At 34.8% G+C, this 20,316-nt stretch overlaps 2 protein-coding genes across 6 annotated transcripts; one reads left to right on the top strand and one right to left on the bottom strand.

Annotated features, from left to right (window-relative positions):
- Window positions 1-5,914: 5,914 nt before the first annotated feature.
- On the bottom strand, window positions 5,915-7,352 carry LOC116167413 (tRNA N(3)-methylcytidine methyltransferase METTL6). Of its 5 annotated transcripts, none has more exons than XM_031482773.1 (4): window positions 7,324-7,352; window positions 7,143-7,255; window positions 6,601-7,082; window positions 5,915-6,548 (listed from the first exon to the last, which is right to left on the bottom strand). In XM_031482773.1, exons 2-4 carry the CDS (start codon window positions 7,251-7,253, stop codon window positions 6,392-6,394), a joined length of 750 nt encoding a protein of 249 aa, XP_031338633.1. In that variant the 5' UTR covers window positions 7,254-7,255; window positions 7,324-7,352; the 3' UTR covers window positions 5,915-6,391. The 5 variants fall into 5 exon arrangements, with proteins under 5 accessions (XP_031338633.1, XP_031338634.1, XP_031338629.1 ...); XM_031482774.1 differs by having other exon boundaries at window positions 7,314-7,327; XM_031482769.1 differs by having other exon boundaries at window positions 6,601-7,255.
- Window positions 7,353-8,986: 1,634 nt separating this feature from the next.
- On the top strand, window positions 8,987-17,328 carry LOC116166461. The gene is made up of 11 exons (XM_031481411.1): window positions 8,987-9,540; window positions 11,769-11,951; window positions 12,004-12,438; window positions 12,953-13,749; window positions 13,848-14,123; window positions 14,241-14,363; window positions 14,413-14,808; window positions 15,371-16,189; window positions 16,288-16,560; window positions 16,678-16,800; window positions 16,850-17,328. Exons 1-11 carry the CDS (start codon window positions 9,140-9,142, stop codon window positions 17,245-17,247), a joined length of 4,224 nt encoding a protein of 1,407 aa, XP_031337271.1. The 5' UTR covers window positions 8,987-9,139; the 3' UTR covers window positions 17,248-17,328.
- Window positions 17,329-20,316: the final 2,988 nt, after the last annotated feature.

Genomic DNA, 20,316 nt, shown 5'->3' on the forward strand with positions numbered 1-20,316 from the left:
CGATTGGATTTTTTATTCTGGACCATCTGTTCTTATCATGATCAGATTAAATAGAAGAAAATTAGCATTAGTGTCACGCCCAAGAAACGTATGAAACTTATCTCGACGGTTCTTGACATTGACGGTGCGTTCCGTTACGTCTATATGTGAATGCTATATTGCTATCATAAGAAATCTATAGCTAATACAATAGTTTGAGGTGACTTTGCCGGTCCGTGACGTGACGTTGACGTTCCGTAAAAATGCGAAGGACATTTGTGCATTTTTTTCAAATTTGTAAATCTCTTTGGCCTGCATAGGTTCTTATTACTAAAAATGAAAATGGCTGTCGACCATTCACAATAAATTTACGTATTTATAAACCGTCTACCAAATATTGAGGAATTAGTTGAACCGTTTCGGTATTTCCAGTTGCCGATTTCCAAATCGTTAAGGTAGATGAAAAACAAGATAGGTACCTACAACGTTTAAAGCAGATGGAAATCTATATAATTATGATATCAAGTGCCATTTGCGGTGACAAATAGAGTTACTTTTTTCCAAAGAATTTTAGACTCAAATTATTCCAAAAGAAAAACTATTTCGATGATATCTCAGCGCGTGTGATTGCGCCAACGAAGAGCACGATCAGAATTTGTCATCCTTGAGGCAGTTAACACATACCTACCTAAGAATACAATATTGCATTCAATCAAGGCTCCTCTGTAGTCAATTTGTATTTCAGTATTATTGCATTTGGTTAGACCACCAACAATACACACTGGTAGCTGCTACATGATCTCCTTGAGTGAAACCAACGATGTATCTATCCTTCTGTTTTGCATATTCTCTTCATTTATTGTTAAACACAATACACCGCATGTATAATGATCATTGATCAAGGACCAATTATGTAAACAAGTTTATCGAAAAGCTGTACAATACTTGACTGGAGATGCACAAATACCTATTTCTGTTACCGTTGAATAAATTACTTATTCAATGCATTTACTGTATTTTTCTATATTGACACCTTCTGTAAATTACCTGGTTTGCAGGTAATTAGTGGACTAGATTAGCATTGTTTGTTATAACATTTTTTAATTACCCCTTTATTTCTTGTGATTTGTTCTAATCATTTTTACTGATTTATAGATTTTTATAATTATTAGGTACATGAGCATGAATGAATTCGCTTAGGTATGGTAGATCCTAAAAAAACCGGCACTTCGAGCACCTAAAATAAATTATCTTTACAATACAAGGGTGAACAACAACAAAAATTGTATGTTTTTCATAAAAATGGTAGCTAACATTTAAAATTCTGTTACAATGATTAAAAATATAACATTTATACTTACTGATTCTAAATAAATCCTTATCTTTTCAAAAATTAATAACAATTGTACATTTAACGTATTACTTATTTATATCTATGTACGACCCATGGAGAATTTTTCCGAACATCTTTTGTGCGGTAAGATGACTTCACTTTTTTGCCCTGAATTCAATGGTAAAAATAAAATTTACTTAATCCTCTTATTTTTTGAGGGACAAATATTCCTGTTGATAAAGTTGATATCAGTCCATATTGAAAAAAGAAGTAGGTAGTAAAAAATATACCGGTTTCTGTCGCTACATAGTATTGGAAATTTGAAAAAAATTCGCCAAGTTGATGTGAAGTTTGTGGGACTCCATCAAAAGGTATTCTCAAACGGAAAGATAAATAGTCGAATTTTTTTAAAAGTGCAAGAATTTTTTTATATCCACCACTTTCACTAACTTGACTTTACATGAGCAAAACAGTGACACTTTGTTTTAAATAAAATTGTCAGTGTCGGCCATTAGTTGTCGTATCCCGCTTAGGAATTTAACTAAAAAGGGGAATTGTATTTATATCGGTAGCGTTTCTTTTATATAACATACCACGACGTTTCCTATGTTTATGTTCCGCTAATAAGTGAAAAAATGCCTATGAGGTCATTTGTTATCTATTGGGCGCAACTTTATGGAAAGCAAAGGGCATGTGCATCTTTTGCTTTTGGTCGCATTTCTCGAAATAGATAATAATCACGAAGACTTACTCTTAGTCCAGTATCCAGATAATTTTGACCTGCAAAAGGTGATGTAAAAGATTTTATTGTTTTAAATGGCCCATTTGGGTCCAAATAATATGTATTTGAAGAGTACGCACAAATTTTTTCCCGGCACAACTTTTGGCAGCCAAAAAACCTCAACATTTGTGGCATTTTTTTTTAGTTTTTCGCATAAAACTCGAAAACGGTCCTTATTTTATGAATAACACTTCTTTAGAAAATTAAAGAAAACAAAATTATGCGTCGATCAAAAAAAAAACAAACAAAATAGGTTCAATAGAGAAACGCCCATTTTTTCCAACGAATTTCAAAAATTGGTCCAATTTTAAATTGTTCGTACTTTTTGAACTCTTTGATTGATGTTCTACAATCTTTAGGGAGGGGGGGTAGTAGATTTTATGCGTTTTTTTGATCGCTTGTAAAAATTTTTCTATTGGACCGATTTTGTTTGTTTTTTTTTATCGACGCAGAATTTTGTTTTCTTTAATTTACTAAAGAAGTTTTATTCGTAAAATATGGACCGTTTTCGAGTTTTAAGCGAAAAATTGAAAAAAGTTCGAACGTTGTGAGGTTTTTTGGCTGCCAAAAGTTGTGCCGGGAAAAAATTGGTGTGCATTCTTCAAATACATGTTATTTGGACCCAAATGGACCATTTAAAACGTTAAAATCGTTTACACCACATTTTGCAGAAATCGGCCTTTCTGACTGCTCCCCATACTGGATTATCTGAGGATAATTTTAGATGGGAAATATACACAAACGTCTAATTTAGTCATATTTGATTTTATCTAACTAAATAAAGTGCTACGCTTCTGGTAGTTTGAAAGCATTGTTATAAAATAGAGTTCATATTCAGCACTACTTATGATATAATATGTGAAGTACCTACCAAGTATTGTACGTACCCCCCGCCCCGTCAAAGGGAAATATTATTACAGCCATTATAGGGTTTTTTTTATTTCTTGAAGCATCCTGATGGGATGCAAAAGGTTTTAGAAATAAAAAATTATTTCCAATGTACCTATAATAGGATATCCATTTTTCGTCTTGGGAATATGTCATATGTGACATTATGATTTACAAATCAACAGCATTCAAATAAATAAATAATAAATAGTAATTTGTCTAATCCATATTAGGAACGGCGTAACTAAAGTCACTAGATATATTTATTATATATTTATATATATTTAGTGACTTTAGGCGTAACAATGTGTAGGGTACCTAACGCCAGGTAGTTTCTTTTGTTTTCCCTTTCAAATAATGAGTTGTCGCTTCAGGCGTTATAAGTGCAATTTGAGTTGCCTATCCTTACGTTAGCGTTTTGATTCTTTTCTGAAGATCGCGAAACATATTTTTTAAAATATATGCCTTATCATAATAGATGTAAATAATATCTTTAAGTACCGCCGTATAAAATACTGTCGGATTTCCAAATTGGTGTTGTACGTTTTTCTACCCTCATTACAACGGCTGTTATCTACAAAAAACGATTTTTCTATTCATCGATCTTCCTAAAAAACGAAGACCGATATTTCAATTTTTTTAAGTACCGCCGTTCTTTTCATCATTGCAAAGAATATCCACTATCGAGAATTTGTTAGACTTCAACTACAAAAGCAGCATTTCATAAGAAAGTTTAGCTATTTTTCCAATATGGCGGATTGACTACAGACATAGATGTATTTGGTCTCTGCTACAGAGGAGCCAACTGACTACCTTATCGCAAAGGATATCTTTTGTTAATTTTTTAGTGTTGAAAACGCTCATACGTAGCCTAGTTTCGAAGTTTGTCTGAAAGGTTTTATCATTGAATTTGATAGTTATAAATTCAATGGTTTTATATGAAACGCTCGAATGTTAAAAGGCAGAATACGTTAGTTAGCCGGATTTATAGTTCCGTAGCCGTAAAAACGTAAGAACGGAGCCGTCAAATCTTACGTTAACGAAAATAATACGATTTATAGTTCCGTAGTGGCAAGTGATGAGCTTGCGCATTAGCGCGTAGCGAATTCTGTCATTGTATGTCATCTGTCAGTAAGAGTAAAGGGCCCCATTCACATGCGGATATGTACGGCGGATCTGTACGGCCGGCAGATCCGTGTTGAGCTACACACAGGCGGATATGACTGTACACAGATCACGGACAAATCTCAATAGACAAGCAGGCGGCGTTCTGTCGCTATTTCAGTTGTGTAGTACTAGCTCTGGGTTGTGTTCTTTTGAGTGCTGTGGTAATTGGTATGGATCATAAGGAGAAACTGACAATAATTGGAGGAGGATGTTTTATTTAAAGATACGAAAAAAAGAGACTATGGTCTCTCATATGACTTTACTTAAAGATTTGGAAACGCCTCATGATTTGCACATTTTTTTGCGCATGGACAATGAGAGATTTGAAACTTTATTAAAATATGTTCGCCCAGTTATTGAGAGGAATGATACCTACCCATATGAGGCAGTTACCAGTAGAGAGCGATTAATTGCCACGCTACAGTACTTAGCAACTTGAAGGAATTTTGAAGACCTAAAATTCAGTTGTGCAATCTCCCCTCAGCTTCTCGGGAAAATTATACCTGAAACCATCGAATACAGGTGCTTATTCAATGCTGAAACTTTCAAATAAGCCACCAGTCTTGGCAGAATATGCTGGGAAATGGCATAAAATAATTTGATTGGTAGTTAGGTGTGCTTGGTTGGTGGAGTAAGGCACTACAATCTTTACCAGTATTTAAATTGTTCCCCAAAAATGCGCATTTTCTTCTGGAATGTTAATACCACCATAGTCTCCTAATTTTACTTTTAAGATATCCCCAAAAGGTAACTGATCGGATTGTATTTGCCTAACAGTTTCACCAACAGTTCGGTGTTGTTCCGCAATTTTGCTTGTAAAATTACCCAAAAGATCATTCAAATCTTTAGCACAATTTGCGCCTACATTATATTCAAAGTAATTTAAACAAAATATTTTGTTAAATGACTGTTTAATTGGAGTAGGTGGAGTCGCATTTCCATTTTGATTTCTCAAATTTCCTAACATATTTTCAAGAATTTCGTATTTTGATGATTCTATGTCCGGCAAACAAATCCGTGAAACGACTACACACGTGCGTATTTGTCCGGCTCGCTGTCCGTGCTCGTCGTTCTGATCGACGGATGGCGAGCAAGATATGTACGCCGAACACGCGGATACACACATACGAATTGATACGGATCTGTCCCGCGTACATGTCCGCCGTACAGATCCGCCGTACATATCCGCATGTGAATGGTACCTTCATTCATAAGATTTGGGCATTTCCTACGTACCGTAACCGTTCTAACGCAACGTTAACGCGAATTATAAATGTTCACGCCCAACAAGTAGGGTTTAATTCCAAACGTTACGGTACGGTGTTGCCGGTACGGAACTATAAAATCAGCTTAAGATATAGATTACTATACAGGACAATCTATTAAGATAAGAGTAACTATAATGTATTCTTTGGTTACAGTAACCATGGTTACAGTACAATAAAATGTTGTATTGTTGGTGGTCTAACCATTGCAATATTGAAATGCCCAATAAATTGTATGCATCAAAAAATGACATATTCGTACTAAGTGGTATCATTAAATTTGTGGTATGTAACACTTGTGAGCGGTAGTATTGTAAAATTCTATTCCATGCAATATGTATCTATTACAAATTACACTATTGAATAACAAATTACTCGATTACACCTTTGAATATATTCAAAGATTACACACAATTGTGGTAATTTTTACAATACAACCATAAAATTTATAAATAAGTAAAACAGTAGGTGTAGGATATAAAAATTAGTTGCGCACCTATATAACTTTTCACTTGTTTTATTTACTTATATTTATTAGGTACAATCAAGTGTATATAGACAACTTTCACGAAACCTCTGTAATTGCATGTAACAGATTTGAATCCAATAATTGCGTAATCTTTTATTGATTACATTAAACAAAGTCATCATATGCGTCAGTCCAGCCTGTAACTATAACTCCTTCCAATAAATGTTGATGCATTTGCATTTCACAAATACAGAATAATATAACGAGCACTTACCATTCAACACATCCTACAAATTTGTTAACCAATTAAATCACAACATCCTTTTGTTATACACACTAAAATTTAAACAGTGCTCAATCACAGCACAAAATCAAAACTACAATAATCAATTTGACAGCTCTTATACCTATGGCAATACATATACAGGTGAGATATCTCAGTCCTTATTTTAACAGGATTATAAATAACCAGGCAGAAAATCATAAACTAAATTAATAAATTAGAAATTCTAAGGTTTTTTGAACTTTGCTTGGAGAAATATTCTGGGAACATCAATGTTGTCCTTCTTGTTTATAGTTCGGCGGTGAATATAGGAAATATTGACTACTTCAAATCCTGCCTTTGAAAGTAATTCACTTGTAAACTCTAAAGAGAAGTAGTAACTCCTGAAAAAATCAAAAAAAACTAAGAAAATTAATTTGTAATTTTCATACCCACCTGGTCCCATCCTGCCGCATGTAAAAGTTTTCACTTATTTTGTTCCCTGCTTTAAACCGTAACTGGGCCATATCATATAAACCATAGTCACGAAACAGAATTATACCCCCAGGCTTTAGTAGCAAAAAAATATTTTGTAACACTTTTAAAAATTTCTCAGGGTGAATGGCAGAGAGCACAAATACTAATGTCACTATATCTACAGTGGATTGTTCGAGAGTTGTAAAGATGTCATCTGTGGTAACATCAGCCACAAACGCTCTGACATTGTCTTCATTATACAATGGATTAGACTTAACAAACTCTATTGCTCTAGGAGAAAAATCGCACGCAAATAAAAACAAATTAATCTTCTCTTCTAGTAAAGGAAAAATGAAATTTCCCACACCACAGCCGATTTCTAGAACCACTTTTCGCCGAGAGTTTAAATTACAATCAAGATTTAGGAGATCGGTAAACTCTCGTGTGGTCCAGTGTCGGTCCTTAAAAAAACGTGTTTCATTGCGTTTATAAAACAAATCCCAATATTTACGTGCGTTAACCTCCAACATTTGTGCTTTATAGTCTGTTACTAATCGTTTGTTTTGCAATTCTAAGCAGTTTATTTCATCTGTTGTTAAAACTATGGGTGAATTTGTTTCTTGCTCTTCCATTTCTAAAGGGATTTACTAATTTATTATTAAAATTGTTTAATGAAAACACATTTTCATAACCTCTACTAACCTTACTTTTGAACTGATTACGCTGTTGCCATATTTAAATTGGCCGCATTCAATTAACCGAGTCGAGCAAATAAGTAACAAATGGCGCTTTTTTCTGTTATCCAAACGTATTTGGATTGTCAAATCCAAGGATATTTTTGCTCAAATGTTAGGTTAATCAATATTTATAGCTGAAGAAGAACATAATAGTGCAAGTACTTTTACTTGTATTTAAATTATCCTATCCTTCTCCAGGATAGTCTTTGGTACTACAGGCATTGAATTTATAATAAATTCAATGCTACAGGTACTGGCTGGACAGTACATACAGAACGGAGTATGTAAAGTTGCCTATTGTCAATCGCCAAATTTGGTTTTTTATAATATCGATGGTAGAAACATAAACTCAGTCCAATTATAATGCACATTTTCTATCTGTATAAACCAAGCGGCGCGGCGGAAGCTATCTTTTCGCGCTTTTGAGGAAAACTTTTAAGTTGTTTTTCTAAGATAACTTATGTATAAATGAAGTTGGAACAATTTCCAAAATTGAGATAAGTTCGTAAACTTAATATGTAGGCAATAACGCCAGGAAAATTTATTTCCTTTTTTCTTTTCCAAAATATGACACCCTAACAGAGCTCGACGTTACCTACCCTTAAAAAAAATTATTTTTTCTATTTCGGTGTCACAATGATGATTTTGTACAACTGTTTTCCGCCGAAAACAGTTGTACAAAGACAGTGATTATAGTCGTTTTTTTTGGTAACTCATCTCTTAAGTTTGCAGTTACTAGTTAGTACAAGTAGGTACTTCGTTGGGTACTTCCATGTTTGAACTTCAAAATGTCAGTCTTACTACGCTGCCAACCTAAAACTTAACGGCATAAAAAGTGTTCCCAACATAAAACATGTTAGTTCTAATGTTCCCTATAGTTTCTGATAATGATTTTTTTAATTAAATTAAAGCACCGAAATAGAAAAAATAGTATGAAAAACGCGTGTTACAATGCTTTATTGTAATACTCCTATCTTGCGGACACTCGTGGCTACACTTCGCGTCGCCACTCGTGCCACAAGATAGTCGTATTACAATAGGTCGCATTGTAACACTTGTCTTTCAATATACTATTAAAACATTTTAATAAACCCCGGCGTTATTGTCTAGCTAAAGCAATCACCTTTCACAGGAATATTTCATACTTTTTCTTGCAAAGTTGTTTAAGTCTTTAAGTGCTTGCTACTACCCAGAGATGCTTATACTTCGTCGTTTATTAGAGTAAATACTGAACACAAGCACAACGTTTCGTAGGTAGTTTTGAAAGTTGAAACTTATTTTTTGGAACTGCCTATAACATTCAGACTCTTTTGGCTCATATCTCGCTTTTTACTTTGCTGACAACGGCTAACATTAGACAAAGATCATACATTTAGAGCGTAAATTTGTAACTGAACTATGCATAGAGGTACGTAATATGGTTACATGTTAGTATAGTATCATTGTATATGTATTATTACAATGATAGTATGTACCATTTACATAATGTGAATCGTATTTCAATACCTTTATCTCAAATCGCTAGCAAATCGGTCCAATATGATAGTCTCTATTTCTCTCTCACTCTTGTTAACAATTGATAGTTTTATGGTTGAACGCAACCTGTATAACGATTAGACACACGGCAACGTTGTATCAGCATAAAACCAAGAGAAATTTTTAAATGGGTTTTGTGGTTAGATTAAAATGTATTAATTTTGTTAGTTTATTTAATAACAATGATAATAGTTTTCCATTACTTATATGTTTTCACGAGGCATTATATAAAATTTCTTAGAAAAATGCCCATAGATGTGTCCACTACCGAGGGCCCAGGATTCGAGACCCGAGATATTGAGGAGAACCTTGTTTTTGATCCTCCCGTTTATAAACAAAGATATGGGGAAATACAACTTATTCTATTAAACAACAAGTGGATAGAAGATATAAGAAAAATTGTAGATTTCGGATGTGCGGAATTAAAATTATTTCAATTTATAAATCGACTTTTTAGAATAAATGATATTCTGGCTGTTGATGTTGATGAATATCTACTAAGAGACAATTTGTTTAGAGTGCGACCTGTAACGACTGATTATATTTGTAAAAGAACTGAGCCACTTAATGTACATATATTGCAAGGTAGCATCAGTGACCCAGACCCAAGATTAACTGATGTTGATGCAGTGATTGGTATTGAAATGTAAGTATCTGTAGTAAGTACATATCTAGACTGTTTTGATCCATTTGTGAATTGTGGTCAATAGGTACTTTCATCACCAAATACTTGGTATTTCTGGCATTCCTCGGGCATACTTATCTTTGAAAATAATTGTAATTTTCTGGTTTTCGCTGAAGCATGACAATAACTCTTTAATTGCACATGTTTTCTCTAATATCATCATCGCCGTATCGTCTGTGTTTTCGAAGAATCCCATCCTTATATTGGACAGTGTCTATAAAGCCAAATTCAATTTTTTTTAAAAGGGTGTAGTGTGATAATTTGAGATCAGAAAATGATGATCGATTTTATATGTAAGTAATGCATAGTTTTACAGATTGAGCCAAATTGAATTCACATAGTAGTCCAGTCATATTAGTGTTTTACCTTGGAATGAGAGATAATAAGCTCTAAACTAGTACGAACCCTTGTTTTGCCATTTTGAAAGTTGTCTCAAAAGTCTCATAAAATCTTGTGTCCACGTCTTCAGATATTGAAGGTCAAACTCGAGGTCAAAGGTTCCAAAAATCGGTTTTTTGAAATATCCCGTTTCCTATGGTTTTAATGCCATTTGCATTTATTATAAAAATTATAGGGAAAAAAATTCTCTACAACTTTTGTCTCATTTTTTTCGACATTTTTTTATATAGGTACTTACTTCGAGCAATATCTTTACATAAATTAGACATTAGTATAGCACGAGGTATAGCATCTCTGAATTTCTGTATAGTTCGTCCGAGTCGTGCCTGGCGGCCTTTTTTATGAATAATTTTGATGATGCGTTTTTGTACTAGGTATTTCCAACATGTTGCCTGCAATGTCCAAATGCCCAGGCACCCACCATAGTGTAATTGTGATTGCCAGTTGCCAATGCACTCCCTGACTAGTTTGTTCAAAGTTTGGCCACCATAAGACTGTGGCATTTATGTGGCCATAGGTCTGATGATATTTCGTAGGACCATTTGGTCAATTTAGCGTTAAGCCCCAATTTCTGGCCGATAGCTTTCGACAGGCTTGGGATCCCAGGGTCTCCTTTTTTATCTGCTTGTCCATATGGGAGTTCCATGCTCTGGTCAAAGTTCACTCCCAAATATTTGACCCCTTTACTAAGAACAATGGTGGTGCCCTCCCATAATGGGGGCCTTGCTTAGGCTGTTATCTGTACACTACCACTGCGTGATGTTCAAAGCCCTTTGCAATTGCTCAGATACTACTGTATCGTGTTTACCAGATCTTACTATGGACTGGTCGTCTGCATACCCTTGCACATAGTCACATTAGTTACTAGGTCATCAACCACATGCCATTAGAGCCCATTCTACCCTCCCCTCTGTGAAGATTTTTGAGGCGTCGCTTTTAACTCTGGAGTGAGGCCTTACCTGGTCTTCTGCCTCTGTCTATTGAAGGGAAGTCTAGAAAGTGAATGCTCATGAGGAGCTCTAATGTTTCCCTGGCGCCCATTGTGTATTTCCCATCGGATTTGTTAAGATTTCAAATGCCATATTGTAGTGGTCTTTTTGTAGGACTTCTTTTTAGACGAGATACTGTTGGTATTTAATCGATTCCTTCACAGAATTTGCGCCAAGTCCTTCATTTGGCACATCTTGTCGCGGAATTGTACCTAACTAGGGCACTTTTATACTCTTCCCCTGTTTCTTCGCTCTTCTGTCGTTTGGCTGTGTTGAATATCCTTCTGACTTTCGCCCAATATTTTTCTAGTCCCTGATTACACCAGGGAACGTTCCTCATTAAGACTTTAGAATTTGTGGGGCAGCTTCTCTCATACGCATTAAGTAGGAGTCTTTGTAGAGATCATTTGAGGGAATATTTCCAAGTTTGAACCAAAAAGCGCACATGACGCCTATATATTACCTTTTTTGATACAACGGAGATGCCCCATAAAAGTGTTGAAAATGGGACACTCGGTACAATGTGCAGTCAAGGATTGAGCAATTATCATGGAATTCTTGAAAACAAATTCACGCTATAATAATGTTTACACCAGACTTCACATAAACTTGGAAATAAAAATTACACCGTCGGATTCTGTAATAGTAGGTATACATAATGCCTAATCTTAGGTAGGTATATATATATGTATGTATAATACAAACTGTACATAAAAGAGACCTCATATCGAAATTGATGAAATATTTGCATATATTCATTATTAAGCATATTGTGTTTGATATATTGTTACACATTTACAGAATTGAACATCTATACCCTGACACATTAGAAGCATTGCCATACAACGTGTTTGGTTTTATCAAACCAAAATTAGCAGTATTTACAACACCCAATGCCGATTTTAATGTCCTCTTCCCTAACTTCAAAGGAATGCGTCATTGGGACCACAAATTTGAATGGACGAGAGAGCAATTTGAAATGTGGTAGGTGCAAATTGTCTGCTCATGTAATTTTTTCTATTTGTTCAATTTTTAGGGGTAACAATATTGTCACACGTTTTCCAAATTATTCGGTTTCATTTAAAGGAATAGGAGAAGGACCTGCAGGCACTGACCATTTGGGGTGTTGTAGCCAAATGGCAATATTTATAAAGAATGAAAATGAAGAAGACTGTGTAATGAATAGTACATCATCTTTTGGAATTTGTACATATCATAGTTATACAAGTAATATATCAATAGAATATGACGAAGATAGCTACTATAGGTTGATTGAACTTATTGAGTACCCATTTCATATTGATGAAAGAACGGCCAAGGAAAAGATTAGTGATGAATTAAAGTATAAAATAGGTTTAGCGAGTCGACGAGGTGGGCGATTTTATAATGAAGATCATAATAGAAATGAAATTCCCGTCGTTGAATTAATTTATAATCTATATACGCACTTCACGTCAATACCAGAAGCTTGGTGAGTGCTAAATGTTGTTTGTAACAAAACTAAATCTGTGTTTCCTTGATGAAATCACTTTTGTAGGTATTCTAAGTAGCTATTTAGTAGTTGTGTTGCAGAATGTTCTACCTAGTAGTAGGAGAAACTTTTGTATGTACTAAGAAGAAAGTAATTTCATGATTGATAAGCATATGTTTTTCCTCAAAACAGACTCGTGGTTGTGTTTCAGATTACTAGATATACAGCAGAACATATTTAGATATTATAAAAAAAGTTTCTTGCAGTTTAGTTGGTTCCATTGCAAAGAGGCTGTAACTGTTCAGTACGATTTGAATTTTGAAAGCGTGAAATAGACTGCTTGCCACTGTTATAGCTCAGCTGGTGCCAGCCTGTGTCTTATATTCAATAAATTATCAAATGCACTTTGGCAAATTTCAGATATGACATTTGAGTCACTATGTCTTGTCACTCCATATATCAAAATTTGTGTGTACACATAACTATATAAAAATTTGACAACTCACTCTTTCAGTTCAATACTTACCGAAGAGGGCTTTAAATTAGAAGAATGTTTAATCTGTGATCAATTACAAATTTGTGTAATACACGAACCTGAGATGGAAAATGGCACTAGTACGTCTTCAAATACCTTAAGTGATGATTTCGATTCAAACCAAGATCATTATGAATGGCACGCATCTGTATCGGATCCAGAGTCAGATTGGGGAGCCGATGCCGGGTCGCAAAAAATTGAACAGCTAACATTTGATCCTTCTACTAACGCCCAAGAATTAATTTATGATATAATTGAGAATTTAGAAACAGATCATATTGAGACTGCGGTTGTGGGTAATGGCGCTGAGGAAAATCCAAGTGTGAGTTCAGAGTCGAATAATTACATGTGCGATTCTGGCTATGGGGTATCATCTTTTAATCTCACATCCTCCGCGCATTCATGTTTAGAAGGTGCGTTTGATATCCTTCATGATCATCAGGCAACTGGTAAGTTATCTGATGACCGGGAAGAGGATGATTTTCAAACCACGGTGTCAAAGGAGAGCACCAAGATTTTGAGTAAAATTGATGGTAAAATGTCACCTAAACAAGTACGAAAGAAACATGTACAAGAACGCGATCCCGTTGATGAAGTGAATGTTGGTTGTCCTCTGAATATTGAACCACGAGAACAAGATCACGAAGAAGCGTACGATGTTTTTGAAGAGGTTGAAAATGGAGATTTAGCTAATAACAACAGGGATCTGGAAGGAAACAATTATCCAAACGCTGCAGAAAATGAAGAGCGTAATGAAAATGATAACGAAAATGCAGGTGAGCATCACTATTGGTTTTATCTGATAAGGATATAAATGTTTTTGTTTTTCGTTGGGTAGAACATTTGATAATTGTTTAGCAGAACGACAATTTAGTGTTACAGGATAACGAAAGAAATGATGATATTGAAAACAGAAACCAAATGGAAGAAGATGCAGCAGTTGCAGATCCAGATCAACAAGTAGAAGATCAAATTGATTTTGAGGTACAACATTTTAGTAGAGAAGCATTGTTTGATCCTAATTCGCAGGAAGACTTACTGGAAGATTATGATGTTGCCGCTGACGGAGATCAAAGTGTTGATCAACCCCGTCCTGAAATTATTTTTGTTGAAGTTGATCGTGTATATGATAATGGGGAAATGGACCCAAGTAAGTAGGATGATCAACGATTTTACAAGCCCACTTCTACTTTTATAAGAAAATATTCAAATCTCTGTCACATGTTAAACAGAAATTTATTCTCACACAATTCATTGCTCATTTCAGTTATACCTGAACTATATGTTGAACCCTTTCCTAATTGGCTATTAAATTTGTTAGGAGGAGAAGTAACTGATGGAATCGAGGTGCATGACGAACCTCACTTCTATTGCCAAGGAGACGGCTTAGGTTTGTCTCCTTAAACTGTTAAGTGACAAACACTATCTTAAATTCATAGGTGTGCATCCTTCATTTATCGAAGAAGACGATTATGAGGAGGATACCTCGAGCGACAGAACTTTAAGTTCAGATAATTCTCCTACAACCTCCACTGATGGAGAAAGTCACGATGAAGCAGAGGCGGACCCTTCTGTGTCTGAAGTTGACGTCGGTAGCTTACCTGAAGATGGAACGGATGCACCATCATCAACACCGTCTCTACGAGTTATAAATCTGCCATTACCTGTGACTCTACAAAACAAAATTGAAGTAAAACCTGAGTTGTCAGTATCCAGTTCTGCTGGTTCGTCTAATGGGACAACCAGTCAGGACGAATTTTTTGATACTATTGAAGAAACACCACCAAATAGTACTATGTCACAAAAACATATTCATGACCCCAAACCAAAGAAATAACTTTTAATAAATAAATTTAGTATGGTAAGTATTGTGATAATGAAAATAAACAGAATCCTTAATAAAGCATTTTTTATACAACTGTTTTTTTCTAAAAGTATAATATATGATCATTATCTCTTGGATGTCTGGATTACGGGCTTACAAGCCGAAATCGATCGCCATTAAAGAAACGAATNCTAGTAGTAGGAGAAACTTTTGTATGTACTAAGAAGAAAGTAATTTCATGATTGATAAGCATATGTTTTTCCTCAAAACAGACTCGTGGTTGTGTTTCAGATTACTAGATATACAGCAGAACATATTTAGATATTATAAAAAAAGTTTCTTGCAGTTTAGTTGGTTCCATTGCAAAGAGGCTGTAACTGTTCAGTACGATTTGAATTTTGAAAGCGTGAAATAGACTGCTTGCCACTGTTATAGCTCAGCTGGTGCCAGCCTGTGTCTTATATTCAATAAATTATCAAATGCACTTTGGCAAATTTCAGATATGACATTTGAGTCACTATGTCTTGTCACTCCATATATCAAAATTTGTGTGTACACATAACTATATAAAAATTTGACAACTCACTCTTTCAGTTCAATACTTACCGAAGAGGGCTTTAAATTAGAAGAATGTTTAATCTGTGATCAATTACAAATTTGTGTAATACACGAACCTGAGATGGAAAATGGCACTAGTACGTCTTCAAATACCTTAAGTGATGATTTCGATTCAAACCAAGATCATTATGAATGGCACGCATCTGTATCGGATCCAGAGTCAGATTGGGGAGCCGATGCCGGGTCGCAAAAAATTGAACAGCTAACATTTGATCCTTCTACTAACGCCCAAGAATTAATTTATGATATAATTGAGAATTTAGAAACAGATCATATTGAGACTGCGGTTGTGGGTAATGGCGCTGAGGAAAATCCAAGTGTGAGTTCAGAGTCGAATAATTACATGTGCGATTCTGGCTATGGGGTATCATCTTTTAATCTCACATCCTCCGCGCATTCATGTTTAGAAGGTGCGTTTGATATCCTTCATGATCATCAGGCAACTGGTAAGTTATCTGATGACCGGGAAGAGGATGATTTTCAAACCACGGTGTCAAAGGAGAGCACCAAGATTTTGAGTAAAATTGATGGTAAAATGTCACCTAAACAAGTACGAAAGAAACATGTACAAGAACGCGATCCCGTTGATGAAGTGAATGTTGGTTGTCCTCTGAATATTGAACCACGAGAACAAGATCACGAAGAAGCGTACGATGTTTTTGAAGAGGTTGAAAATGGAGATTTAGCTAATAACAACAGGGATCTGGAAGGAAACAATTATCCAAACGCTGCAGAAAATGAAGAGCGTAATGAAAATGATAACGAAAATGCAGGTGAGCATCACTATTGGTTTTATCTGATAAGGATATAAATGTTTTTGTTTTTCGTTGGGTAGAACATTTGATAATTGTTTAGCAGAACGACAATTTAGTGTTACAGGATAACGAAAGAAATGATGATATTGAAAACAGAAACCAAATGGAAGAAGATGCAGCAGTTGCAGATCCAGATCAAGTAGAAGATCAAATTGATTTTGAGGTACAACATTTTAGTAGAGAAGCATTGTTTGATCCTAATTCGCAGGAAGACTTACTGGAAGATTATGATGTTGCCGCTGACGGAGATCAAAGTGTTGATCAACCCCGTCCTGAAATTATTTTTGTTGAAGTTGATCGTGTATATGATAATGGGGAAATGGACCCAAGTAAGTAGGATGATCAACGATTTTACAAGCCCACTTCTACTTTTATAAGAAAATATTCAAATCTCTGTCACATGTTAAACAGAAATTTATTCTCACACAATTCATTGCTCATTTCAGTTATACCTGAACTATATGTTGAACCCTTTCCTAATTGGCTATTAAATTTGTTAGGAGGAGAAGTAACTGATGGAATCGAGGTGCATGACGAACCTCACTTCTATTGCCAAGGAGACGGCTTAGGTTTGTCTCCTTAAACTGTTAAGTGACAAACACTATCTTAAATTCATAGGTGTGCATCCTTCATTTATCGAAGAAGACGATTATGAGGAGGATACCTCGAGCGACAGAACTTTAAGTTCAGATAATTCTCCTACAACCTCCACTGATGGAGAAAGTCACGATGAAGCAGAGGCGGACCCTTCTGTGTCTGAAGTTGACGTCGGTAGCTTACCTGAAGATGGAACGGATGCACCATCATCAACACCGTCTCTACGAGTTATAAATCTGCCATTACCTGTGACTCTACAAAACAAAATTGAAGTAAAACCTGAGTTGTCAGTATCCAGTTCTGCTGGTTCGTCTAATGGGACAACCAGTCAGGACGAATTTTTTGATACTATTGAAGAAACACCACCAAATAGTACTATGTCACAAAAACATATTCATGACCCCAAACCAAAGAAATAACTTTTAATAAATAAATTTAGTATGGTAAGTATTGTGATAATGAAAATAAACAGAATCCTTAATAAAGCATTTTTTATACAACTGTTTTTTTCTAAAAGTATAATATATGATCATTATCTCTTGGATGTCTGGATTACGGGCTTACAAGCCGAAATCGATCGCCATTAAAGAAACGAATTTCCTTTAATGCGATGTATCGCTAGTAATTCAGTTATTAGTTTGAAGTACTATACAGCTCCTGAATGTATAAGAACAAATAATTTGTACAATTACTGTTTTAATTAAAAATTACTTGTTTTAGTTATTTAAAAATATTAGTTGCTTGTTGGTAACTTTATATTCATTTTAAATATGGAATGCGATCTACTACACCGCTCACAAAACCCCAGCTAGATCAAGCCAATAAAAAAAGAAACATTTTTATTTTCTCTCCTCGTAAGCTTCCGGCAACTGCTATAAACTATAAACACCTAACACAATCCTTGAACACGAGAAGGAAGATCTGACTTGAAAATACTATCCTGACCACACAAAGGATTTGAATAAACACAAAATTCATTGATTGACAATGGCAAAAATTTATTCCAAAACAGTGAAATGAAAAATTAAAACAAAATTCCTGAAAGAACTAAACGCTTACAAAGCTGGTTTGGACGTATTGCCCCACACTCAGGCGGCGATAATCTTAAATTACTCACAGATTTTTCTCTTTAATAATCTTACTAATCTGGTCGTACAAAGATTAGCGATTACAAGGTGCATACAAACTCTGACAGGTTCTAAACTTCACTTTCACAATACTTGATGACAAACAATATTCACTTGATGAATAAAAATTGCGTAAAGAAACGTACACGCTTTTCGACCGTCGGAAACCAGCCACTTTCTTTTGTTGATTCCAGTATTTAACAAAACACTACTTCCACTATAAAAAATCACACACACGTAGCGGTAAACTATATTAATGGCTCATTCATTCATCAAAAATGGATTCATGTGACTCAAAGGAAGAATTAATTTTGTATAATCATAATTTTTGATATGCCAGAAACCAGGTCATTCTTGAATTGCATTTATCAAGAATTCAATATCAACAATAAGATCCATTTTGAAGACACAAAGCAGTATTTAAGAAGTTTGACAACAACGCACTTCCAAACCGCTTGAAAAATACGTTTACGTGTGAACATCTACTTGGTTTTCATTCAACTCTGTACATCAGTCGAACGAAGGTACACGCGTAATCAAAGGGTGCCGCTTTCTCACAAAGTTCATTTGTTCATATAGTATATACAGGATGTCCCCTCATCTTTTTTGGTGTTTATACCTACCAAAGGAACAAAACGTTGTGGTCATAAGTTAACGACCATAACAGATAAAAGTATTTAATTTTGGTGTTTGTCATTTAGTTTCGGCCATAAAGCGTTATGTGCGAAAGTGCGATATTTTCGTCCATTGCGCCTTTTCGATATTTGTGCGTACGTAACATACATACACTGAAAGCAAAGATCAGTGTAATATGATCTTTGCTGAAAGCATATAACACAAATCAGTATGTGATTTGTATACAGGGTGGTGCCTAGCGCGACGCAGCATAGGGATTTCAATGGTAATTTCTTTATAGTCAATTACTAGCTCCCCTAATTATTTTAGAGCAAAAGTCTAAATAAGTTTTTTTTAGAGAAAAAAATACTGAATCTGTTCATGCTATTACTCATAATTTTCCGTTTTTCAAAACCGTAGAAATCGCAAAATAAAAAGGTTCATTTTACAATAAATCAAATATGCCTTGGAATTACCTAAAAAAAACAGCGATCACGTTTCATTATTTGCCTTTGACGTATAGTAAATTTATATTTGTTTATAAATTAGTTAAAGAACTGCAAGTGCAATAACGTTCAAAATGTCCGTCAAAACCATCAGGAAAACGACAATACATTCAACGTTTTGGCTGCAGTAGCCGAAAATCCGAATATAAGTTTAGGAACAAATCTGCTTCAAATCAGTTTTTTTGCTTCGATTATGTAGGTACTCTGATTCTCTCTGATAAACAAATAGTATCTGATGCAGATGCAGCATACATTCTCTAAAAAAACATTACCCTAAGATGCCTTTTATTGCGTCGGTTAGTTTAAACAGAATTAAATATGAAAATCGTTCGACGTTAAACAACGATAACTTAGATGCGATGCGTTTGTTAAAAGATTCCAAAGCATCACTGATTTATAAAAATGTAATTTTTTATTTTGTCGATTTCTACGGTTTTGAAAAATGGAAAATTATAACTAAAAGTATGAACAGATGCAGTATTTTTTCTCTAAAAAAAACGTATTTAGACTTTTGCTCTAAAATAATTAGGGGAGCTAGTAATTCACTATAAAGAAATTACCATTGAAATCCCTATGCTGCGTTGCGCTAGGCACCACCCTGTATAACGCTGAGAGTATTCCCTCTGGAAACCATCATTATAGTACAGTTTGATTGGTTGCCTATCAGTGTACTATAATGTGATTTCATCCAGTATATAGTGGTAACATTCGATTTTCTTGTGGCAGCACTGTCTATCTATGCCTTCGTTCAGCAGGTTTAGTTTGACAAATGGCTTGTTGTAGGGAAGTGTATTGAATCTTCTTTTTAAAATTATTAGTGAATTACGGAGAATACTCGAATTCGTACGGTTAAAGTTTACTTGTGATTACTTGCTGAACATTACTCATTTTTAGAGATAATCGAGGTAGGTTAGTTTCTTTACATTCACTAGGTACCTTTACGTTTTTAAGGCTCTGTGCAATGTTTAAATTTATAACACAACAAATTTTAAGTACCCGGTTTTGCTTGAAATAAATAGCGACTATTAATCCCGTAATTTGTTAATTACCAACAAATGTGAATATGTAACCAAAATCCAAATACATTGCAAACCTATGTACTCGACTGAGTCGACCACCAATCAAAAAGGTAAATGTATTCCGTATTGTGCTTGTTTTTAACTAATAATAATAATAACAACATTGTTTACGGATTGTGAGTCATTCATCCAAATTCGGAACTTCACACAATTCACATTGG

The sequence above is a fragment of the Photinus pyralis genome, unplaced genomic scaffold (genome assembly GCF_008802855.1).
Source record: "Photinus pyralis isolate 1611_PpyrPB1 unplaced genomic scaffold, Ppyr1.3 Ppyr1.4_LG3b, whole genome shotgun sequence".
In the NCBI taxonomy this organism is placed as follows: domain Eukaryota; kingdom Metazoa; phylum Arthropoda; class Insecta; order Coleoptera; family Lampyridae; genus Photinus; species Photinus pyralis.